Source organism: Panthera pardus, unplaced genomic scaffold (genome assembly GCF_024362965.1).
Source record: "Panthera pardus isolate Hobbes unplaced genomic scaffold, ASM2436296v1 HiC_scaffold_13, whole genome shotgun sequence".
NCBI classification, from domain to species: Eukaryota; Metazoa; Chordata; class Mammalia; order Carnivora; family Felidae; genus Panthera; species Panthera pardus.
This window is the reverse complement of record NW_026526688.1, coordinates 101,181,392-101,208,472: the sequence shown is the minus strand read 5'-3', so window position 1 is coordinate 101,208,472 and position 27,081 is coordinate 101,181,392. Positions and strand designations below refer to the sequence as shown.

Genomic DNA, 27,081 nt, shown 5'->3' with positions numbered 1-27,081 from the left:
TGTTTTTTAAGAACATAGACATATTGCTTCTGTTTTTGTTTACATTTTTAAAATTAACTTTAAACTTAGTAAGGAAAGGAAATGTCATAGATTGCTTGCCCTAAGCTATAGTCACTGATGGTGTACATGTGTCCATTTGCTCCTCTAGTTAATTGTTTACTTCTGGTTTATAAAAATACACGTGTTTTTAAAAACTTAATTTCTTGGCATAGATTCTAATATGGCCTCATTAAGAATGGTTGATGTCCAATAAACATTTTAAAAGCTGAAAAAATAATTTATATAAAATACATTTTATTTTTTCCATTTAATACTAAGTGAGATAACAGATGACCAAAGAGGTGAAGTTTTATGTAAAGTGACACCTGAGCTAGAGGCAGATCTAGGACCACAGAGAATTGGTTGCATTAATATGATAGCTCCAGGGATCTTTAATTTTTGTAAGCTCTGATATACATTTAACATTTAATTCATATAAATTCTGTTTCAACTTGGACATTATTATCAAATAGCATTTGTATAAAGTAGAGTAGCTCTATATAGAGTCTAGAATCATGCAACCTTAGATTGGGAAAGAATCTGAAGGCCTATGGCAGGAATTTCTTGGATCCCTTAAGTTTTTTTTAGCTTTCGCAAATCTGTAATTTTCCATTATTCTTTTTCCATTTCTGACAGTGCTATTTTTTATCTTCTCACTATCTACAAATAAATTAATAGAGCTGGATTTAGGTTTATTTAAAACATGTTCTTTTATATTTTTAAGTGTGAACTCTTTTAAGGACAGGGATTTTGTCTTTTATTGTTCAACAGCGTTTTATAATCTCTCAGATTATACTCATTCTTGTCCAAAGGCCTTTGTTTTTTGTTGTTTTTTTAAAATGTTTATTTATTTTTGAGAGTGAGAGACACAGAGTGTGAATGAGAAGGGGCAGAAAGAGAGGGAAACACAGAATCTGAAGCAGGCTCTATGCTCTGAGCTGTCAGCACAGAGCCTGATGCAGGGCTTGAACTCATGAACCCTGAGATCATCACCTGAGCCAAAGTTGGATGCTTAACCAACTAAGCTACCCCAGCACCCCCAAAGGCCTTTGTATATGCTATTCCCTCTGCCTTTAGTACCTTTCTGCCTCTGTGGCCCCAGTTCTCATGTTACCAGTTTAATATCAAGTCATTTTTCAGGTCTAATGACTTGAAGTTGGGCACACATTTTACTCTGTCTTCGTTTGTGAAGTAAAGAATATGCTAAATGATTTCTGTGAGGGTTGTCTAACTCTTAACTGTTACTAATCCCACAAAACTGGGTTAGATGTCTCAGACATGTATTTTTGTACCATTTTGTTCTTTCCATGTCTAAGTACTTGACACAGTTTGTAGTAATTGTTATGTGTCTTCTCTATTAGATTGTTAGCACTATGAGAGGCTTATCTGCTTCTTGTTCTTGTGTACTCTCACATGTAAGAGCTCAATATATTTGTTGAATACTTTATATTTAGGAGGTACTCAGTGAATATTTTGAGTGAGTGAATAGATGAATTAATTTTGAAGAAGAGTGCCTATGAAAGAGTAACTTGTGGTCAATGCATATATATTTTCTAAGTGGCTTTATGATAGAATATTTTGATAGTTGCTTTGCTTTAGTATGAACTGTAACTGAGTTGGCAAACAGGTAATGCAGGTACAGCATAGTGCTTGTCTTATTGAGAATTGTTTGTGTTTTTTTTTAATACTTTTAGTTTGGAGGCGCTTGGGTGACTCAGTGGTTAACTGACTTCAGCTCAGGTGATGGTCTCATAGCTCGTAGGTTTGAGCCTTGCTTCGGGCTCTGGGCTGACAGCTCAGAGCCTGGAGCCTGCTTCAGATTCTGTGTCTCTCTGCCACTACTACCCTGCTTGTACTCTGTCTCTCTCTCAGTCTCTCTCAAAAATAAATATTAAACAAAATTTAAATATTTATAAAAAAAAAAAAGGGGGGTGCCTGGGTGGCTCAGTTGGTTAAACGTACAACTGAGGTCATGATCTCACACTTTGTGAGTTCGAGCCCCACATCAGGCTCTGTGCTGACACCTCACAGCCTGGAGCCTGCTTCAGATTCTGTGTCTCCCTCTCTCTCTGCCCCTCCCCTGATCATGCTGTGTCTCTCTCTATCACTCAGAAATAATTAAAAATTAAAAAAAAATAAAAAAAATTCTTTCAGTTTAAACATAAGGAATGCTTTTATCTCTCCTCAAGTCCTGTTCTTTACTTCTTTCTCACCCCTGCTCCCATATCAAACACCCATTTGTATAAACATATTCTGACAAATAAATACTCATTGTGAGGACTGTAAATCATATATACAATCCATATTTTGCAAAGTAGTATATTTTGCATACAAATCAACTTTTAGTAAGTCCTCGCTGATACTAAGACTGATTAAGGCTTCTGTATAAACAATTCACAGAATCTTTTTTACTGATTTACTTTGTCATCATGGTTTTAATTATTCTGATAAAGTGCTCTAAATAAAAATTATTACATTCATATTTTAGCAGTGAAATACTAAGGGGTAAAGTTCATTTTGTGTGTGTGTGTTTTGTGTATGAATAGATATATATGGTTGCTTAGATTTGAAGTTAATCACTTTATTTTTTTGAGAGAGTGCCTGCACAAGTTGGGAAGAGCAGAGGGAGCAGGAGAGAGAGAAGCTTAAGCAGGCTGCATGTCCAGCACCGAGCCCCACATGGGGCTTGATCTCATGACAGGAAGATCATGATCTGAGCTGAAATCAAGAGTTGGACAATTAACCAGCTGAACCACCCAGGCACCCCTAAAGTCAGTCACTTTAGACTTAAGTTTGTAATTTCTGAAACTACCAGCTTTCAGTGTTATTTCAACCAGCTTCTATGTTGTAGCTTTATTTGTAGTTTTATTTTCCTTTTGCTTCACTTTTTACATAATCTAATTTAAAAAAGAAAACTCCTTTCTCAAATATGACATATGTACAGAAAAATGTATAAATTATAAGATCCATGAATTTTCCAAAGTGAATACACTCATGTAACCACTACTCAAGCCAGGATAGAAAGCCTTACTGGTGCCCTGGAACCACCATCAGATCTTCTCCCATACACTACTCCTCACCTCAACCCAAAAAGCAACGACTCTTCTGGCTTCTAATACCATAGATTAGTTTCGCCTTTTTGTGTTGTTTTCTTTCACTCATAATATGGTATAAGAGTTTTGTCATTTTATTCTGCTAGCAATAGCTCATTTTTATTGCTGTATTCTACTATATAAATGTTACGAGTGATGATGCTGTGAATATTCTTGCATGTATCTTTAGATTTACAAAGGTACATATTTCTCCTTGCAATATACCTAGTAGTGGAATTGTTGAGTTACAGGATATGTATTTGTTCTCATTAATAAGTATTGTGAAAAGTTTTCTGTGGTGATTATATCAAATTACTCTTTCACACTAATGTGTGAAAATTCAAGTATCATCTCATCCTTTCTGACATTTGGTGTGTTTTTAATTGCTGCATTTTCGTTTTATTTTTCTGATGACTTATGTTGATTACCTTTTTATGTATGTGTTGTCTATTTAGATATCCTCTGTAACATGCCTATTCAAATATCTATTCAATTTTTCTCTCGTGTTGCTCTTTAAAAAAAAATAATTGATTAATTGATTTGTAGGAATTCTTAGGATAATTTGGTTATGAGACCTTCAGAGATATATGTGTGTGTGTGTGTGTGTATGTGTATGTGTGTATATATATATATATTTAAAATGCCTTCCTACCTTCCACCCTAATTTTTATTTTCTTCATATAGTTTTTGGCAGAACAGAAGTTTGTAACTATTACATATTTGTTATGATATATATATATATATCATTTATATATATATGATATATATATATCATTTATATATATGATATATATATCATTTATATATATATGATATATATATCATTTATATATATATGATATATATATCATTTATATATATATCATTTATATATAAATGATATATATATATCATTTATATATATATAAATATAACCAATATAAATATAACCAACATATTAATATAAATATAACCAATAAATATAACCAATATAAATATAACCAAATAACTATTACATATTTGTTATGATATATATTTATATCATTTACATATACGATATATATATATATATATATCATTTATATATATATAAATATAACCAATCCTGTTTATCAGTACTTTCCTTTGTGGCTAGTGATTTTTGAATCCTCTTTAAGAAATCTATGTCAGTTCCACTGTCATGAATATTTTATATTATCTTCTTTCATTGTAAAGATGCTTTATTGTCTTACCTTTCACATTACCATCTATAATTGACTCACTTTTTCTATGTAGATAATAAGTTGTACCAGACCAGTTAATGAAATGACAGTCTGTCCTTCCTACTCTGCAGTGGTACCTTTGTCATAAATCAAGAGTTTGAGTTTGTTTTGAATTCTCTGTTCTGTTTCCTTGATCTCTCTTTATCCTTGTGTAAAATACTGAAATGATTTTAATCACATCAGCTTTATTAAAAGCCTTAATTTCTGGAGGGTAAGTGCTCCTTTTTTTTTCATCAAGTTTGTCTTGACTATTCTCGACCCTTTACATTTGCTTATAACTTGAAAAATGAGTTTGGTAGGCTCCCTTCACCCTAAACTGAACTTTGACTGAAAATTTTAAATCTCTAGATCAATCTGAGGAGAGTTCAAAGGTTAACTTCACAATCCATGAACATGGTAGATCTCTTCACTTATTTTAAGTCTTTAATTTCTCTCATAGTTTTTTGTGAAGTCTTGCATAAATATACATTATATTTATTCTTAGGTATTTAGGTTTTTTTAAATGCAGTTAAAAATGGCATCAAAATTTCACTTTATAATTGTTTTTTTCGCTGTTACCTAGGAAAAGTAAATTTTTGTGTATTGACTTTGTGTCTACCTGCCTTGCTAAATTCACTTATTTTAATAGTGTGTATGTAGATTCTTTGAGTTTTCTATGTATATGATGTTACATAACTTTACATGTATACAGTCTGCTGATAATGACAGTTTTATTTCATTCTTTTTAATCTCTACACTTATTATTTCTTGTTCTTGCTTTATTGCACTGGTTATGGTTTCTAACATAGTATTTAACATAAGCAGTAACAACAGTTATTCTTATCTCATTCCTTATCCTAGGGAGAAAGTTTCTAATATTTTTCAGTTAGGAATTATATTCACTCTATGTTTTTTGCAGCTAATCTGGTAAAGGATTTCTGTCTATTCCTAGTTTGTTTTATAATTAATATTGATTTTTTTTATCATATTATCTGTGCCTATTGAGATAATCCTATTGTTTCTCTTCTATTAATGTGGAGAAGGTGTTGATTGATTTTCAAATATGAAACCAACCTCATATTCTTGGAACATAACCATCTTGTCATGATGTATAATCCTTTATTTATATATTTACATTTTTGCTGATGTTTTGTTCAGGATATTTGTACCTATGTCCATGAGAGAGATTCGTTTATAATTTTTTTTTCATATAATACACTCATCAGATTTGAGGAACAAGGTTTTGCTGGCCTTATGAGTCAATTTAGGAATTGTTTATTTTTTCTCTGGAAGAGTTTTTGTAAGCTTAGTATTATATTCATCCTTAAATAGTAGTGTTTTCCAGTGGAGCCATTTGTGTTTGGAATTTTGTCTGTGGTTAAAGTTTTAATTACAGAATTAATTTATTTAATAACTATTGGAATATTCAGTTATGTACTTTTTTTGTTTGCATGTTAGTTTTGGTAAGATTTCTCCTAGAAATTTGTTCATATGAAATTTCTTATTATTTACTATAAGATTATTCCTGGTATCTTGTTAGCTTTTCAATATCTGTAGGTTCTGTAGTGATGTCTCCTATTTCAATATTGATATTGGTAATGTGTGCCTTCTCTCACATTGCCTTGATTCATATGCCAGAGTTTTCTCAGTTTTATTAGCCTTTTCAGAGAATAAACTTTGGCTTTTAATGTTTATTTATTTTTGAGAGAGAGAAAGACAGCGTGCACAGGCACAAACAGGGGAGGAGCAGAGAGAGAGGGAAACACAGAATCCTAAGCAGGCTCCAGGTTCTGTCAGCACAGAACTGAACGCGGGGCTTGAACTTTCAAGCTGTGAGATCATGACCTGAGCCGAAGTTGGATGCCCAACCAACTGAGCCACCAGGGTGCCCCTTGGCTTTAATATTTTTTATTTGTATGTTTGTTTTCTATTGTATTAACTTCTTTATTATTTCCCTCCTACTGTTTTTCTTTTTTGGTTTATTTTATTGTTCATTTTAGAAGATGAGGACCTTATTGACTTCAGTCTTTTTTCCTTTTCTAATATGTGCATTATGCCTGTTACTATTTTTTTAAGTACAGCTTTAGCAGCATTCCACAAATTTTCATGTTATATTTTCATTATTATTTAGTTTTTAAAAATTACAATTTTTATTGGATTTTTTCTTTTGATCCATAAGTTATTTGGAAATATATTGATTAATTTCTAAATATTTATGTATTTTTTGGTGTCTTTTTGTTACTGATTTTGCTATTAATTCTGTGGTCAGAGAACATATGCTTTCTGATTTTATTACTTGAAACATACAGAGTTGCTTTGTGTCTCAGCCTGTGTCAGTTTTGGTATATCTTCCAGTTATACTTGAAATCTGTTTTATTATTTTGGAAATTTTTTTTCTATATATGCCAATTAGGATAAGTGGGTTAATTTTGTTTTTATATCTTGTAACTATGTCTATCTATAAATATGTAATTTGGGCTGCTGAGGGAAATGTGTTAAAGTCTGTAAGTAACTTGGTTGCACATTTGTCCATTTCTCCTTTCACTGTGCTTAATTTTGTTTTTTATATTGTGAGACTTTTGTTACTAAGTAGGTATTAATTTAGAATTTTATACATTCTTGGTGGACTGACCTTTTTGTTATTCTGAAATATCTAGCAATACCTCTTGCTTAAAGTCTGATAGTAGATAAAGCAGCATTATTTTATTTTTATGTTTGCATGGTATTTCTTTATTCTTTTACTTTCAATCTTTTCGATCTTTATATTTTCAGAACATATCTTTTGTAAATAGCACAAATTTGGGTTTTATTTTTTTAATCCATCTAATGCTGTCTCAATTCAAGTACATATTATGTTTAAATTTGGGTACTATCTTAAATAGTTAGATTTAACCTGTCTTCTATTTGTCCCATCTGTTTTATGTCCCCCACCCTTGTCTTGCTTTCTCTTGAAATGGACAAGTATTTTTATTATTTTATTTTCCTCTTGCTATCTTTTTAGCTATACATTTTAACTTGTTTTTTAGTGTTTATCTTACATATTATATTTCCTTGGCTCATCAAAGATTAATATAGAATTGTTCAAACACTTTGGGAACACTTTGATTCTCTTTACCCTCAAAACATTGTTTAAAAAATTTTTTTTTAATGTTTACTTATTTTTGAGACAGAGGGAGACAGAGCATGAACAGGGGAGGGTCAGAGAGAGAGGGAGACACAGAATCTGAAACAGGCTCCAGGCTCTAAGCTGTCAGCACAGAGCCCAACGTGGGGCTTGAACTCACGGACTGTGAGATCATGACCTGAGCCGAAGTCGGATGCTTAACCGACCAAGCCACCCAGGCACCCCTCAAAACATTGTTTTATACAATTATTCATTTATATTTATCTACATATTCAGGATCCCTATGACCATGCCCAAGTTTGATGCTTCACCAGCAGGAGTCACAGGACTTAGCATATAGTTATACTGACAGTTCTGATTTACTACAATGCAAAGGATACAAGGTAGATTTTAGCAAAGGGAAAAGGTTCATGGGGCAAGTTGTGGAAGAAGCCTCGTGCAAACTTCCAAGAGTCCTCTCCCAGTAAAGTAGCACAAGACATGTGTAATTCCTGTAGCAATGAGTTGAGACAGCATGTATGAAATGTTGTCTACCAGGAAAACTCATTAGAGTCCCAATGCCTATGGATCCACACAATGAGCCAATTTTCCCATTATTCATTTGTCAGCTACTAAATAGCCTGTGCTTTCTTCCCTCATTGATTTGTGATATATTATCACAAGTTTATCATATATTAAATTATATGTATATGAATCTGTCTCTGAACTATGCCCTGTTGTGGTCTTTTTAGTTTTATAACTTTTTTTTTTTTTTTTTGAGAGAGAGTGTGTACATGAGCAGGGGAGGCGTGGGGGGGTGGGGGGGAAGAGAGAGAGAGAGAGAGAGAGAGAGAAAATCTTAAGCACAAGCCCAATGTAGGGCTCCGTCTCACCACCATGAGATCATGATCTGAGCCAAAATCAAGAGTTGGATGCTTAACCGACTAAGCCACCCAGGTGCCCCAGTTTTATAACTTTTACACACTATTTATATTTTTTTTAATTTATTTTTAAAATTTTTATTTACTTTTGAGAGAGAGAGTGTGCATGTGAATGGGGGAGGGGCAGAGAGAGCTGGGGACACAGGATGAAGTGCTGACAGCAGAGAGTCCTATGTGGGGCTCAAACTCACGATGTGTGAGATTATGACCAGAGCCTAAGTCAGACGCTTAACTGACTGAGCTACCCAGATGCCCCACATGCTATTTTTAATACTGTTAATTGTAGTATATCTTAATGTCTGGTAAGATAAATTCTGCTTATTTATTTGCATTATTGTTGATTTAGTTATATATAGACCTTAATTCCTTAATACTGTTTTCAGGGAAGATTTATTCTAATTTACCTGCTGATATGCAATCAACATTTTGATTGGGATTGCATTTAAAATAAGTAGATTGTTTTGAATATAACGGACATTTTTATGGTATTGTCATCCCATTCAAGGACCTAGAATGTCTTTTATTCATATTTTTCTCTTTGTTAAAATTTATCCATAGAAGTCTTGTATGTCTTGTAGGTTGATACCCAGTTAATTTATCAGTTTTGTGATTATTGCGAATGCTGGGTTTTTTTTTTAATGGTATTTTAAATTTGTTCTTCTTGGTGTAGAGAAATTTTATATTGATAATTTTTTTTTTTTTTTTTTTTTTGGTCTTCAGCCTTGTTTAACTCTTATTAATTCTAATAGTTTTCTTTTAATTGTTTTGGCTTTTCTGGGTAGATGATTGTCATGTGTGAGTAATGGAAATTTTATCTCTTTCCATCCTTTTACCATTCTTTCACTTTTCTTTTTTCTATTCTTTTATTTATTTATTTATTTATTTTTTTAGTTTTTAAATTTACATCCAAATAAGTTAGCATATAGTGCAACAGTGATTTCAGGAGTAGATTCTTTAATGCCCCTTACCCATTTAGCCCATCCACCCTCCCACAACCTCTCTAGTAACCCTCTGTTTGTTCTTCATATTTAAGAATCTCTTATGTTTTGTCTCCCTCCGTGTTTTTATATTATTTTTGCTTCCCTTCCCTTGGGTTCATCTGTTCTGTGTCTTAAAGTCCTCATATGAGTAAAGTCATATGATATTTGTCTTTCTTTGACGAATTTTGCTTAGCTTAATAGCCTGTAGTTCCATCCACATAGTTGCAAATGACAAGATTTCATTCTTTTTGATTGCTGACTAATACTCCATTGTATGTATGTGTATACACATACACACACACATATACACCACAACTTCTTTATCCAATCATCCATCGATGGACACTGGGGCTCTTTCCATACTTTGGCTATTGTTGATAGTGCTGCTATAAACATTGAGGTGCATGTGTCCCTTCAAAATAGCACACCTGTGTCCCTTGGATAAATACCTAGTAGTGCAATTGCTGGGTCATAGGGTAGTTCTATTTTTAATTTTTTGAGGAACCTCTATACTGTTTTTTAGAGTGGCTGCACCAGCTTGCATTCCCACCAACAATGCAAAAGAGATCCTCTTTGTCCACATCCTTGCCAACATCTGTTGTTCCCTGAGTTGTTAATGTTAGCCATTCTGACGGGTGTAAGGTGATATATCATTGTGGTTTTGATTTGTATTTCCCTGATGATGAGTGATGTTGAGTATCTTTTCATGTGTCGGTTGGCCATCTGGATATCTTCTTTGGAGAAGTGTCTATTCATGTCTTTTGCCCATTTCTTCACTGGGTTATTTTTTTGGGGGGGGATGTTGAGTTTGATAAGTTCTTTATAGATTTTGGATACTAACCCTTTATCTGATGTGTCGTGGGCAAATATCTTCTCCCATTTTGTCGGTTGCCTTTTAGTTTTTCTGATTGTTTGCTTTGCTGTGCAGAAGGTTTTTATTTTGATGAGGTCCCAATAGTTCATTTTTGCTTTTGTTTCCCTTGCCTCCAGAGACGTGTTGAGTAAGAAGTTGCTGTGGCCTTATTTTTTCTATTCTTAATAGCCACGGCCTCCACGATTGAATTATCTAGTGATAGTGATACTGGCATCCTTGTCTTGTTACCAGTTTTAGAGAATTCATATAAAGTCTTTTCATTAAGTGTAATGTTTGGTGCTAAAGATTGCTGGAATATAATCTTAATCAAATATACTTTCCTAAGACTGTTTTAAATTATTTTTATCATAAATAGATGTTGAATCTTATCAAATATGGTTTTCTGTATCAGTAAAAAGAATTATAATTATTCTCAAATTAGACAGTATAGGGAGTTAATAGATTTTCTGATCAACTGGCCTTTTATTTCTGAGAAAAACTCTTTGTGAATATATAGATTTTTAAATATATTGTTAGATTTAGATAGCTAATATCTTATTTAGAACTTTTGCCCCATGTCCATTAGCTGAAAAATGTTTTTTTCTTATTCATATTTAATTTGAAGTCAAGATTATATTAGCCTCCCAAACATTTGGTTTTTCTCTTACTTATAAAAGCCTCAGTCTATATAATGAGGACAGAGAAAAAGGGAAATTCTAAAAACATGTCATGGGATTGTTATTTCTGTCATGATCCAGTTAGGAGATAGAACCTATACCAGTTTTTAAAAATTTTTTTTTAATGTTTATTTATTTTTGAGAGAGAGAATCAGCCGGGCATCAGCAGGGAAGGGGAGAGAGAGGGAGACACAGAATTCAATGTAGGCTCCAGGCTCTGAGCTGTCAGCACAGAGACCGACTAGGGGCTCGAACTCACAAGCTGTTGAGATCATGACCTGAGTCGAAGTCGGATGCTTAATCGACTGAACCACCCAGGTACCCCTATACCAGTTTTTTTTTTTTTTACAGAGAAAATTTAATAGAAAGAATAACAAATTATAAAATTTTAACTAGGTAATTGAAAGGAGAGTAGCAACTATAGGAAGCAGTTCTCACTCCTAAGTCTGGTGGGGGGGAAAGGGCATAGGTTGAGATTATTAAAACCTAGAACCTGAGCTGTTACTCAGACCCCTGAAGAGTAGCCTGATACTTTGAAGGCTGACTCAGACCTCTTAGAAGGTGGCACTGCTAGGTTGGTGCTGTTGTCCCTTAAGAGTTGGTAGAATGACAGTCACAGGAATAGTAAACATATAGGAAATGTATGGGATGTAAATAGGAGGGAGTGAGTCCTTTCTTCCCCCTTCAGCTTTGCTGTCTCTCTCTAGAGCTTTGCTCTAACATTGGCAAAGCCTACGATGGAGCTGAAATGTAATTTGCAGTCTCAACTCCTTGTAGTGTTCCAAAGCTGGGTATAGTAGCATGTTTTCAAGCTGAGAGTCAATAATTTAGTAAGTGGTACACCTGAAAGCTAAATTAGACAACACTCAAATAATCTCTCTGTGAGCTTCAAAAGAAGTCATATAGCAAATTAAATATTAAGAATAGAATGTTAGTGGGGCTCCTGGGTGGCTCAGTCAGTTGACTGTCCCAACTCTTGAAATCAGCTCAGGTCATGATCTTCCAGTTCATAGGATCAAGGCCTGCATTGGGCTCTGCACTGACAATGCAGAGTCTGCATGGGATTCGCTCTCTCCCCCTCTCTCTCTGCCCCTCCACTGCTCGTGTGCTCTTTCTCAAAATAAATAAGTACACTTAAAAAAAAGAAGAAGAATAGGGACACCTGGGTCGCTCAGTTGGTTAAGTGTCTGACTTTGGCTCAGGTCATAGATATCATGCTTCATGAGTTCGAGCCCTGCATTGGGCTCTGTGCTGACAGTTCAGAGACTGGAGCCTGCTTCAGATTCTGTGTTTCCCTCTCTCTCTGCGCCCCCCCCTTCCCCCCCCCCCCCCCGCTCACACTCTCTCTCTCTCCCTCAAAAATAAATAAACATAAATAAAAAAAACAAGCAGAATGTTAGTAAAAATTCTGCGTTTTAAGTTTTCTCTAAGATGTAATCGTAACACGTTTATTAGGAAATAAGAAGGGTAAAAAGAACTGCATTCAGCTCAACTAGTTGGATAAGAACAACAGAGTAAATCCAAAGGGGAGGAAAATTAAAAATATAAAGTTAGATTCAGTGGAATGAAAGAACAAAAAATTCATTCTTTGAAAAGGGTTTTAAGATTATAAAGTTAGACCAAGCACCAGTCAAGAGATAGGACCACATATTGGTGGTTTTGGTAAAAGAGAAAAGAAGGTACAAATGAAATATAGAGAGAACTAATAATACAAACCAAATAGAGAAAACAAACAAATGTTTCTCCTGGATGTTAAAAACCCTTTCCACAGAAGAATAATGTGGGATATCTATCTCACTGACTTACCTATATTTATTTCCTGGCAGCCTCATGATTGACTTTACTTTGATTAATTGTGCTCCATTAATGTAAATACATACATTAACATTTCTAGTATAACTACTAAAATAATAGAAAAAGACTGTATAACTTCAGAACTAGTAGAAGGCAAAATGAAATGTGAAAAGAACAAAACAAAAATCAGTCTGAAAGAATGCAAGAAAAAGAGTTGGTAGGGATTAGATGATAGCCATGTTAACATTAGACCAAGTAATTTTAAGACAAAAAACATGCCTGCAGATAAAGATGAGTACTACATACTGATAAAACCATTCAATTTATTAGGAAGGCATAACTGTTTTAAACCTGATGCAATTGATAGGGTAGCTTTGAAATGTATAAAGCAAAACTTTCTGTAACTACAAGGAGAAATGAACAGAATATCTGTTTTAGTGTGAGAGTTTTAATGCATCTCTGTCAATGGTTGAGGATAGAGAAGATTTGAATAACACAATCAACAGACTTGACATAATGGATATATATTTGGAACACTGAAACCAACAACAAACATATCTATTGAGACACACATAGAACATTTATGAATTTACAATTAAAAAAATTTCATTTAATACAGACCTTATTCTCTGGCCAAAATTCATTTAAGTTAAAATCAATAAATTAAACAATTTTATACTTTGGAAATTAGAAAATTCTAAATAATTCATTAGTGGAATTATAGTATGCAGATGAAAAGCTGTTTAGAATTGGACAATGCAACTATGTCAAAATGTGTGGTATATAGCTAAAGCAGTGCTTACAGGGAAATTTACAACCTGAAATTCTTATATAGGAAGTAAAGGTTGAAAACTAATAAGCTGAGTATTGTTATTAGAAAATATTAAGCTTTAGGAAACAAATATTTAATACAGATAGGGCAGAAATGTATAGAAAAGGAAGGCAATTATAAGAGAGAAGTAGCAAGTTTTGTGTACTGTTCCATACTAACAGCATGCTCCCTTCCTTGCTACCTCTGCATGGTCATGGTGGGCTCTGAGGTTATCTCAGTCTCTGCTCAGCATCTCTTCTTGATCCTAGTACTTCATTGGAAGCTCATCTTGAGCAGATTGTTTACTTCTGTTTAAAAAAATAGTCCTTGGCTTTATTGCAGAGGGGAGGCAAAAACTTGCTGCAATTTTGCTCTAGATCCCAACTATTTGCATTTCTTAAATTACCCAAATCATCTTGCAGGGCATCACTCTTATATTTGTTTCTTCTTACATTATCTCTGGTTCTTCTAGGTTGCTTTTTTTTTTTTTTTTTCTATGTATTTGGTTCTTTATAGTGCTTGTTAGAAGATGTCCTTAGATATCTAGTGATCTTTGGGTGTTTTCTCATATTTGAAAGTGTTGCTACTAAAAATTGATTAGGTACTGTGAACTCTTGGAGCTTGTGAGCTTGTGGTCTTCTGTGTAGTGAGTTCTGCATGGGCCTTTTCCTTGAGTGCGCCTTTGTCACTCTTAGCCTGGTACCTTTCCAGGAGAAGGATTTTTTGGCTTCACATGTAGGCAGGTATATCCTGACTGTAAACCCTAGGAACAGTGGGGAACAGCAGAATGGGTTTCTCTATGCAGTATGATTCCCTTGTCTTTAACTGTCCTTTGTGTTCCCTCAATTCAGAAATATTTTGTGTTGCTTAGAGAATATATCTTCAGATGTAGGGTACAGGGTACAGGAAAAGTCATCTGACTCTGTGAAATTGGGAAGGGGATCTTTATGATCTAACTACTTCCTAATAGACTTCTCTTCTAATCTTCCATTTTTCTGTTTCTAACCCTGATTTTTCTTTTTCTTTTTCTTTTTTTTTTAGAAGTGATTTGTGCTGTCCTAAGTTTTGAGCTTTTTTGATTAAATTTGGGTGGGGTCAATAGGAAGGGCATCTGTGGCATAAATCTGGTTGCTCTCAGATTTTTTTTCATTGTATGCTTGTGTGTCAGCTTTCCTGGGTCAGTTATATTCAGTACTGCTTATTCATTTGCTATTCAGCTTCTGAAATTTTGGTTGCTGTTATATTGTTTCCTCTCCTATTTGCCCTTCCAGGTTTATGTTTCTTCATAAAAATCTCTTTACACTCATTGTAGTGGGGTTTTATTTAGGAGGAAGCAAAAGTAAGTGCTTGGATTTAATGTACTGTCTTTACTAACTTGAATGACTTTACCTCAAACCTTTATTTCAACTCTTGATTGATATGCACTCAGTAGTGGCTCACTTTCATCTTTTAATTTTAAATTTATTGGAGAATTAGTAGGTAGACTTCAGTATTTCTGTCTAGAGACTAAAGTAAATGATAAATCAAAGCCTGAACAATTCATTTTTCCTTCCCCTCCCCCATGGTCTTCTGTTAAGTTTCTCAGGATCCACATAAGAGTGAAAACATGGTATCTGTCTTTCTCTGTATGACTTATTTCACTTAGCATAACACTCTCCAGTTCCATCCACGTTGCTACAAAAGGCCATATTTCATTCTTTCTCATTGCCACGTAGTATTCCATTGTGTACATAAACCACAATTTCTTTATTCATCAGTTGATGGACATTTAGGCTCTTTCCATAATTTGGCTATTGTTGAGAGTGCTGCTATAAACATTGGGGTACAAGTGCCCCTATGCATCAGCACTCCTGTATCCCTTGGGTAAATTCCTAGCAGTGCTATTGCTGGGTCATAGGTAGATCTATTTTTAATTTTTTGAGGAGGCTCCACACTGTTTTTCAGAGTGGCTGCACCAATTTGCATTCCCACCAACAGTGCAAGAGGGTTCCCATTTCTCTGCATCCTCTCCAGCATCTATAGTCTCCTGATTTGTTCATTTTGGCCACTCTGACTGGAGTGAGGTGATATCTGAGTGTGGTTTTGATTTGTATTTCCCTGATGAGGAGCGATGTTGAGCATCTTTTCATGTGCCTGTTGGCCATCCAGATGTCTTCTTTTTTTTTTATTTTCTTAATTTTTATTATTATTTTTTTAAATTTTTTTTTAACGTTTAGTTATTTTTGAGACAGGGAGAGACAGAGCATGAACAGGGGACGGTCAGAGAGAGGGAGACACAGAATATGAAGCAGGCTCCAGGCTCTGAGCTGTCAGCACAGAGCCCGACGCGGGGCTAGAACTCACGGACCGCAAGATCATGATCTGAGCTGAAGTCGGCTGCCCAACCGACTGAGCCACCCAGGCGCCCCCAGATGTCTTCTTTAGAGAAGTGTCTATTCATGTTTTCTGCCCATTTCTTCACTGGATTATTTGTTATTTGGGTGTGGAGTTTGGTGAGCTCTTTATAGATTTTGGATTCTAGCCCTTTGTCCGATATGTCATTTGCAAATATTTTTTCCCATTCCGTTGGTTGCCTTTTAGTTTTGTTGATTGTTTCCTTTGCAGTGCAGAAGCTTTTTATCTTCATGAGGTCCTAGTAGTTCACTTTTGCTTTTAATTCCCTTGCTGTTGGAGATGTGTCAAGTAAGAAATTGCTGCGTCTGAGGTCACAGAGGTTTTTTCCTGCTTTCTCCTCTAGGGTTTTGATGGTTTCCTGTCTCACATTCAGGTCCTTTATCCATTTTGAGCTTATTTTTGTGAATGGTGTAAGAAAGTGGTCTAGTTTCATCCTTCTGCATGTTGCTGTCCAGTTCTCCCAGCACCATTTGTCAAAGAGACTGTCTTTTTTCCATTGGATATTCTTTCCTGCTTTGTCAAAGATTAGTTGGCTATACTTTTGTGAGTCCAGTTATTTCTTATGCTTTTCAAATGATGGGCTTCCTTAAGATTGAGCCTTCAGCCCTCATTTTTCCATCCCTTGTTCCTTTCTAGCCTGTCTTTGTAGGTCTCTCCTATATAATTCCAGATCTTGTGTCTACGCACACAGCTCTAAAGTCTCATTCTTTCTTGAGTTCCAAAACCATATTTCCGACTGCCAACTGAATATTTCCTTTAAGATGTTCTGCCAATACCTTACAAAACCTATAACTCTGGATTGAATGTATTAATAAAAAGGGCAGAGGCAAGAGGTGTGTTATTCCCCAGGCTATTCTGATAAATCTTTATGGTCTTTTTTTGTAGATGTTGTTTTGTAAATTTTATTTCATGTTTATAAAATATCTGTCTTTTCATATTTCATACCAGTTTGTCATATTTTTACTGCCCAAACTAAGCATTTGGATTTTTGCCTTCATCGCCCACATTTTTCAGTCCTCTTCCTTATCCTTCTACCTTCATATACACACACAAACAAACGATTTGAAATGCTAGAAGTGTGAAGTTTGGGTTTATTATTATTTTTACTGGTAATGGTTCAGTCTGTATTTATGGGGTAGAAGATAAATCTTGTATTACTTTTCTCTTTGCAGGTCTCTATGCCTTACGGAGAGTCTTGAAGAAACAGCCTAATCTCTCTGATAGCAAGATGGCTGGGCTGGTGAAGATTACTCTGAATGATTTCTTACAAGGGATGAATGACGTCAGGCCCAGTGCTATGAGGGAAGTAGCAATCGATGTACCAAATGTAAGTCATTTGTACTCCCATGCTAGCCACACTGTTTGATTTAACTCTGAAAGGAACAGAGACTGCATAGAGACAATATACCCAGGCTAAACTTAAAAAAAAATTTTTTTTAATTGAAATTTTTATGGATGTAATTGGAGATTCAGTGCAGTTGTAAGAAATACTGTAGGGAGATCTTGTGTATTCTTCACTCACTTTCCCCCTGCGTGGTAACATCTTGCAAACAATTAGTACACTATCACAAGCAGGATTTTCATGCTGATATAATCACTGATCTTATTCAGATTTCTAGTGTTACTTGTACTTATTTGTGTGTGTGTGTGTGTGTGTGTGTGTGTGTGTGTGTGTTTAGTTCTGTGCAGTTTTATTACTTGCAAAGTTTTGTGTATCTGTCACTGGAATTGAGATACTGAATAGTTCCATCACCACAGTGATCTCTTGCTTTGCTCTTTCATAACCATACTAACCTTGTTCTGTACCTGTTTGTAAAATTCTGTCATTTTAGAAATGTTATATAAATCTAACTATACACTATACAGCCATTTGTTATCAGTTTTTCCCATTTAGCATAATTCCAAGGAGATTCATCCAAGTTGTTATGTGCAACAATAGTTTCTTCTTTCTGTTGCTGAGTCGTATTCCATGGTGTGGCTGTACCATAATTTGCTTAGTCATTCACCTGTTGAAGGACATCTGAGCTGTTTCCAGTTTAGGGCAATTATGAATAAAGTTGCTATGAACATTCGTCTGCAGGTATTGTGTAAATGTAAGTTTTTATTTCTCTAAAATCAATGCCCACGAGTGCAACTGCTGGGTTGTATGCTAATTGCATATTTAGTCTTATAAGGAAATGTCAGCTAGGCTAATTTTAGAATATAAAAAATCTTCAAGTTATGATGCCTGGTGTTTCCTCAGGTTCTTTTACATTTTCTCAATTATTGACATGCTTTGCACAGTTCACAATCAAATCACCATAAGGACATCAGAAGCTACCTTTTAAGAGGGGGGGCGGGGATCATCTGTTACGTTCTCTTATCACCCAAGTAGGCCTAACATTCAGGAAAGAAATGTTTCTTTGAATATATTAATATTTGCAGAAAATGGCATTGAAACAAAGCATTGATGGTGTGTCCTGCATTGTATTGGGGTAAGGGATGGGCTGTTAAAGTTGGCTTGATCATAAGGAGTGTTTATATCTTGGTATAGCTTGAGGAAAGTTTATAGATTGCTCTCTGACACTTTAGGAGAGCACTGATGGAAGAATGGAACTTTGTGACTACTCTTTCCCTTTGCTTCTATAATATCACCTCTTTAGTTTTTCTTTTTGAGTTTGTCTTATTGCTTCTGAGATACTCCCTTGTAAAAGCTCACACGTTACAATTATTTAAAACTTAGAGCTGTATTAGAGAGTCAGACATAGTTTTGTACGCTTTTCCCCATTGTGTGTATATTAACAGTTCTCTTGGTCATTAACTAATGGTTTATAATTGCTGTAAGCTAAAACAAACAAAAAAATTGAGAGAGACTATAAAGATACTAAGTCAATGGAATAGACTGTGTGGAACCATATAGTGGGGAGAGATCAATGGGTTTGTTTTCACTTTTTTTGTTGTTGTTTTGTTCTTTTGGTTTTCACTTTTAAAGGGGACTGTTCCTTGGAAAATGTATTTTGTGGCCAAATATGTTTGGGAAGTACTGGTTTAAATGAAATCAGTTGTATTTCTTTGCTGTAGGACTTTTCAGGGTTTTTAAATATGAAGAAGTGTGAAAGAGAGCTATTATGGAAACTTATTTGGCCATGGACCATGTGGAGCAGATACTTTCTGCATTTTGCAATGTGGTAGATTGCATAAACTGACTACAGATTTTTCCCACCATTCTGTTTGCCCTTTTTGCACTGCAACTTTGTAGCTCCTACCATAAAAGAGATGGAGTCAGGTTTTCCACCCTTTGAATTTGTACTTGGCCATGTAACTTGCTTTGGCTTATAGGATATTAGCAATCATGATGCAAGCAGACTTGAAAAGCACCTAGGGCTTGCCTTTTCTTGCGACTCTTGGAATCCCTGCATTAGTTATGCTGTGATATCTGTACTTGTTTCCTGGAAGGTGAGATACCATGCGGAGCATAAGTGAGCCCTCTTAGCTGAGATTCCCTCCTTTCAGCCATCCTGCCAATTGTCAGACATTTGACAGACACAATGCTAGACTATCCCACCCCCTACTGAAGTTTACCTAAACCAGAAAAACCACCCAGTTAACTCTTAGAATTGTCAGAAATATCAAATGTCTGTTTTTTTTGAGCCACTAAACTTTATGGTAGTTAGCAAAAGCTTAAGCGATGAAGATGCTTGTTTACTTCTTATAGAACACAATTGTTTTGTCAATTAAGGTGGAAAACAGTGCCCTCAGTTAGGAATATCTCTAAGGACTAGCTTCTAGTTTAGGCAACTTAATGTGATTTTAAATGTTTTTTTGAAAACATTTTCGAATTCACTAATGAACTTACAGCTTAACTTTGGGTTCTACTATAGTTCTGTAGTAGCACATGCTAATTTAGTATGAATAATTTAACAAATGGAATTATGGAATAATTAATGATTGATGTTGGATTAGTAGAAGCTTTTCATTTCTTTGGAATTTATGGTCTAAAGTTTGGGCACATTGGTATGAATATCTTTACTTGTATTTATCTGTGTTTTATTGGCTACAGTTACATAATGTAATGGGTCAAGTAAATGCATATTCATCAAATGCCACATGTGAAAATTTCGGGTGATAGGGTTATAAACCAGCTACTCCATCCAAAAACACTTCAGTGTTTAAAAAAGTTTAGGAACTAGAGAAACATACAGTGAGTTTTTTAAATTTAAAATTACTGCCAATAGAGAATGTGTTTGAACAGTGGCTGTCCACTTTTGGAATTGCTGAACTGATTTATTCATCAGAGGAACTGATACTACAACTGCATTTTTAATTGCTCTAATGAGAGGTTTTTTTTCCCCTTTATTTTCTTCTGATACAGTATTTACAATCCATGGACTTGTGCCATTTTCCATTTGGCACTTTATTACTTGGCCTAAGGCCATGGTGTACTGTGATGTTACTCATGAGCTCCAGGGTGATTAGCCCTGGTCAAAGTACTTTTTTACATTGCTTTTTATGCTCACTTCAGATTGTAAAAATTTTCCTGAGAAGTCAACATTTCTTTAATTGGATTGCTAAAATTTTTCTCTTCTGCTTTCAGACTATCGCATATACAAAAATATCTCCAAATTATATCTGCAGAAGGTTTACTACTTACTTTGCTATAGAAAACCTGTTTCAAGCAGGTAGTTAATTGTGAACATTTTTTAAATAGTAAATTGAGCATTCAGCATCTTTTGAGAAAAGATTTCAGCGTGTGACATTAAGACTTCTAAATCACACTTGCCTAGTTATATTTAAGTTGAAAAGAAATGTCCTAAGGTGGGAATATTGCCAATTACAATGTAATGCATTATTAATCAGGAGACCACAAGTGTTAGCTACTTACTGAAATGTAATGTTTCCTTTTTGTGGACTTTCTGAATTGGTGATTATACCAACTGGTGTATTAAAAGTCAAATGTATTTTACAATTAATTGGTAATTAAAATCAAATGTATTTCTTTACCACAGGAATCTTTAGAATCTTTGACTATGTCAGTGTGCATTTTGAAATTTTGGTTTTTCACCCAGAAATAACAACTGTTAATATTTTGTTATAATTCTAATAGTTTAACATTTTTTTAAAGATTGTTTTTCTATGCATATAGATATTTTAATATAACTAATCTTAGAGGGGCGCCTGGGTGGCTTGGTCGGTTAAGCGTCTGACTTCGGCTCAGGTCATGATCTCACGGTCCGTGAGTTCGAGCCCCGCGTCGGGCTCTGTGCTGACAGCTCAGAACCTGGAGCCTGTTTCAGATTCTGTGTCTCCCTCTCTCTCTGCTCCTCCCCTGTTCATGCTCTGTCTCTCTCTGTCTCAAAAATGAATAAATGTTAAAAAAAATAAAAAAAAATAACTAATCTTAGAATATATAGTTTTATATTTTTCTTTTTTCACTTAAAATTATATGGTAAACATTTTACTTTAAAATTTTTCAGCAAACGTCTTTTAAATGACTGTTTAATAGATTGTTATGTGGTAAACTGTAATTGTTTTATCCTTCTTCCATTCTAAAGAAAATCTGTTTATTTTTCCTGTTTTTTTCTAATATGGTTATATACACATTTATGTCCAAACCTTTGCATTTATGTTTCCCAGAAGCAGAATTATCAGACGGAAATATGTGGTTTTAAAGTTTAAGGCAAATGTCATTAAGCTCTGTTTTTTTTTCCCCTCAGAAAGATTGTTTTAATTTATAATTATGTGATAAAAATTTTAAATTATAAAGAGCTTAAATAAAGTCTTATTTTATTTTTACTTTAGTCCTTTTTTATTTGCCTGCCACTAGAATTTATTTTTTATTTTGAGGAATAATACTGGATAATCTTTGGGTAGGGACTTAAAACAAGAAAATGAAAACTATCAATTATATACCTTCTTCTTTCTATAAAAATTTTAAATTTTTAGATAATTGGTCTAAACTGGATGGCTTTTTAAGGGATTTTAAATTCTGTGAGAGCAGTTCTTATTTTTATCCTTTATATTTGTCCTACCACATAATAGATGTCCAATCAATATTTGCTGAATGGATAAGTGAACAACTATAATTCTCTTGGAAAAACAAAACAAAACAGATGGTCAATTTCACATATATTTAAAGAGTATTGCATCCTTCTTCTGTACTAAAGCTTAATATTTTTGTTTACCTTCATGTAACATTCTTCAGATTCTTTGCATTTTATAAAACAAGTGGTTTCTTTAGTGAATTTTAACCCTTACTGTTTATTCAGTGAATTTAACAATTTTGGAGTAAATATGCCTGTAATAGTGCTAAGTTGTCTGTTCTGGAAGGATACAGAATAGTCCTTTATATTTTCTACCAAAACATGTTGCTTTCTTGCTGTATTAGAAATTCTTATTTTATTAAGATAAGCAAAAAAAAAAAAAAAAAAAAAATACAATGCTTTCAATAGTTGTATTTACGTATTGTATTTACAATAAATAAGCTATTTTATATATACCATAGCAATTATAACTGGATCACTGGTAAATGGCATTCTTAACCAAATATATACAAATTGATTACCATCAAGTTTAATTCATTTATATATTTAAATCATCCCCACCCCCAGGGTTTCCCTATTTCATTTTAGGTAGTTTTAGGTTGTTTCATTATTTGGAAATAATCCATCTTTATGCTTTTGGTACTGCTTTTGGATTGCAGTTTTCAGAATTTGGACATTTGGTTCAGAATAAGTTAAAAGCCAATAAAAAGAGAGACCTCTACTTTCATTTGAACCCACTTTTTAAAAGCGAATTGTAACTAGAGCCTTAAGACTAAGTGTATAGCCTCAAAACTCTTTGTAAGCTTGGATCCAGATTAAATTTATAAGTAGTCAGCAGTCAAATTGAGTGTATACCAAATGTCATTAGTTAAATAAACATACCTCATTTACTCCCATTTTAAATAGTAGCAAACTTAATTATATGAATAATCAAAAGACTGTTTCACTAATTACATATTCAAAATTGACTGGTGTATTTTCATTTGGCATCTTTTCAGATGAGAATAGAACATCAGAATGTGACAAGGCAGTTGAATTTCACAAGATGAGCTCATTAGCATTACTTTTCCTGTGCAGAGAGTTAAATAGTTTAATTGACCATAATTACATTTCATTCTTCATGTACCCTCAGGATAATTAGAAAGAATTTGAGTTTCTGTTCTTTAAAAACAGTACTGTATTCTATATGTTCTTTATTTTTAACAGATTCAAAGGATTGAGGGTTTCTGGGATGCTTTACTAAATAACAGATTGCTTTTTTTGGAATAGATATACAACCTGTGGAAATTCTATTAATTCCATATTGGTTCTTGGCAAGTCTTTTGAATTCGGTTTCTTTTGATTTTGCCTCTTGTTGTCTAGACAGAAGAGTGTCTTCTATCACTCCCAAGATCCCAGTCTTCCCTGCCAACTTCTCTTGTGCATTTTTATAGTTTTAAGTAATAACAATTGAACAGGAAAGCACATTTGGGAAAGTAGATTACTTTTAACCAGGAAATACTCTGTGCCAAAATCAAGATTGTAGTTTTAAGTGTATTAAATATTTTAGAAGTTTAACTCTTTCATTCCACTTTTCTTTTTATACCTTACTTTCCTCAGGCTTATAGTCTGTAGGAGACATGAGAGAGATAGAAAAGTTAGTGGAAAGATCAACAGTTTCTGCTCTCAGCTCTGATTCTGGTTAACTTTGGTGAAATGAAAGACTTTTCCTGTCAGATTATAGAAGGAAAGCTCTTAATTTGCTGTTTTCTGATGCATGTCTTCTTTTGAATTTACAAATAATGTTGAGGTTACCATAGAGATATATGCTATACTTATATGTTATAGTTGGTCAATAAGAAATACTTGATGAGTGTTTGCTAAAAACACAGATTTTCATTTAGTGTAAAGGAACTCATTGGTAGTTAGTGTGGTTCTTCTGTGGTACTATACTTCTTTATTTCACCTTGTACAGATATGGAGTAATTATATACCATCTGATCATGCCCTTTAGTCCTTCCCATCTCTTCATTGAGTAATTTATCCAAAAGAAATTACTGATCTGGCTTAAAAGCCATCAGCATGACTACCAGTTGATCATCTTTAGAATGAAGTCTAAGCTCTTTAGTTTGGTATTTGTAACCTGGCTCGTGCCTCCTTAACTTTTTTCTAACATTATGCTCTCCTCTTGTTGAACCACTCCTGTTTTTGCATGTGTGGTCTTCTCTGCCTGGAAAATTGTCTTCTGACCTCTCAGTTACCAAAGATCTTGCAGTGTGATCCCTAACACACACCCACAAAATACACATATATGGCTTGTGGATATAATACACCTAATACACAAAATATGCATATATCCCTGTGGACCTTTTGTCTTGTTCATCTTTGTATCTCCACTGCTCGGCAAATGGTAACAACCAAATAAGAGTTTGTTAAATGACTGAATATTTTGTGAAGAATTTTGGTTCACAAATGTTCTTATTTCTCAGAAATAGTTCTTTTGCCCTTCTATATAAGTATATATTCATATTTTGGTAACAGCTTTATTGAGGTACAATTCACATGTCAATTCAGTCATTTAAAGGGCATATTTTGGTGGTCAAGTATATTTAAAGAGTTGTACAGCCATTACTGTAGTCAACTTTAGAACATCCTTTTATCACCCCCCAAAAGAAACCCTGTACCCTTTACCCATCATCTCCCAACCTGCCCATCCTCACCAGCCTGAGGCAAACATTTATCTATTTTATATCCCTATAGATTTGCCTAATCTAGACATTTCATATAAATGAAATTATAAGATAATTGATTCTTTGTGACTGGCTTCTTTCACTAAGCATAAAATTTTCAAGGTTTATCCATGCATCATGTATCAGTACTTCATTCCTTTTTATTGCTAAGTAATATTGTATTGTATGGATACTGCACGTTATGATTTATCTTTTCATTAGTTGATAGACATTGGGATTGCTTCTATCTTTTGACTGTCATAAATAAAGTTGAATTTGAACATTTATATATAAGTTTTTGCTTGAGCATCTGTTTTAATTCTTTTGGGTCTATATCTAGTAGTAGAATTGCCAGGTCGTTGGTAATTCTGTGTTTAACCTTTTGAGGAACTAAGTTTTCCAAAGTGACTACCATTTTACATCCCCACCGGCAGTGTATGGAGAGTTCCTGTTTCTACATAACCTCATTAAAACTTACTATCTTTTTGGTTATAGCTATCCTAGTGGGTGTGAAATGATATCTCATTGTGATTTTTTATTTGCATTTCTTTAGTGACTAATGATACGAGCATCTTTTCATTTGCTTATTGGCCGTTGTGTGTATCTTCTTTGGAGAAATGTCTATTCAGATCCTTTGCCCCTTTTTAATTGGGTTATTTATTTGTCTTTTTATTATTGAGTAGTAAGAATTCTTATGTATTCTGGATACAAGTCCTTTATTAGATATATGATATCTGATATCAGATATGTATGATTTGTAATAGTTTATCTTATTCAGTGGGCTGCCTCTTTCATTTTCTTAATAGTGACCTTGGAAGCACAAGTTTTTAATTTTGATGAAGTCCAGTGCATCTGTTTTTTCTTTTCTTGTGTGTACTTCTGGTACCACATTTGAGAAACCATTGCCAAATCCAAGGTTGTGAAGATTTACCTTATATTTTAAGAGTTTATAGTTTTAGTTCTTACATTTAGGTCTTTGACTAACTCCCCCCCCCTCCCCCCCCCAGGTAGGGTTAACCCTGCTCTTTTGTGTGTGATGGTAGCATTATAGAAACTACAATTATAGCTTGCAGTCAGGAGGACCATATATGAGAAAAGTGTTTTGTTTTTTTTTTTTAACCTGTGGCAAAATATACATAGCATAAAATTTGCCATTTTAACTATTTTTAAATGTATAATTTGGCCTCATTAAGTATGCTTACATTGCTGTGCAGTTATTACCACCATCCACGTCCAGATCTCCAGAAATTTTTCTTTTTCCCAAACTGAAACTCCATACCTATATTAAACAACTCTTTATTCCCTCCCTCACCATCAAGTATGATGGTAGTTTGTTTTTTTTTTTTTTTTTTTTTGGAAGTTCTTTATTAGGTGAAGTTCCTTTCTACTCCTGTTCCTAGTTTGAAGAGAGAATTTTTTTTTTTTTTTTTAATCCAAAATGGTTGTTGAGTTCTGTTGGATGCATTTTCGGCATCGTAGAAATGATCATAATTTGTTTTTTTGTTTGTCAATACAGTGAATTACATTGATTTTCAGTGTTGAATCCATCTTGTATTTCTGGATGAATTCCACTCAAGTGGAATTGTGACATAGCACCCTTTTTATATATGTTCATGAGAGAGATTTGTCTGTAGTTTTTTTTTTAATGAAGTTTTTTGTCTGGTTTTGGTATTAGGGAAATGCTGGTATTATGGAATGAATTGGAACGTGGTCTCTCATCATTTATGTGTTGGAAGAAATTGTGTAAAATTAGTATTAATTCCTTAAATGTATTGCACTGAAACCATCTGGGTCTAGAATTTTAATTATTTGGAAGACTTAGTACAATTTAATTTTTCAATAAATACAGACTATTCAAGTTTTTTGTTTTTTTCTTGAGTAAGTTTTGGTAGTTTGTATCTTTTAAGGAACTGGTCCATTTCGCTTTGTTGGATTGATGGAGTTAGTCATTCATAGTTTTCTCTTGTTATCATTTTACTGTCTACCAAATGAGTAGTGATGTCCTGTCTTTTATATCTCATATTGGTAATTTGTGTCTCCCCACCCCCCCCCCCCCATGGTTAGTCTGACTGAAGGTCTATCAATTTTACTGATCTTTTCAAATTGTCAGTGTTGTGTTTTATTGTTTTTCTGGTTTTGATTTCACTTATTTCTACTCTCATCTTTATTTCCTTCCTTTTGTTAGCATGAGGCTTAATTTGCTCTTCTTTTTTTCTTAAGATGGGAATTGTGGTTAATAATTTTAGGTTTTCTTTTCTAATATAAGCTTTCAGTTGCTTTAAATGCATCCCACATATTTGATATGTTGTATTTTATTTCCATTTAGTTCATAATATTTTTAAATTTCCCTTGAGACATCTTTAACTTATCACAGTCTACCTTTAAGTGATAATATATCATATGTATAGTATAATAAGAACCTTAAAACAGTTTACTTCCATCGCTCCCC

General features: G+C 34.0%; 1 protein-coding gene across 4 annotated transcripts in view; it reads left to right on the top strand.

The window, feature by feature from the left end:
* The window catches only part of SPATA5 (spermatogenesis associated 5), a 360,776-nt gene that overhangs the window by 29,724 nt on the left and 303,971 nt on the right, over positions 1 to 27,081 (top strand). For all 4 annotated transcript variants that reach the window (XR_008421690.1, XM_019419021.2, XM_019419030.2 and 1 more), the window contains exon 10: positions 17,077 to 17,231. Coding sequence is in view for 3 of the 4 variants with exons in the window: in XM_019419021.2 (XP_019274566.2) it covers positions 17,077 to 17,231 (155 nt within the window). In the remaining variant the exon portion in view is untranslated. The remainder of the gene's footprint in view (positions 1 to 17,076; positions 17,232 to 27,081) is intronic.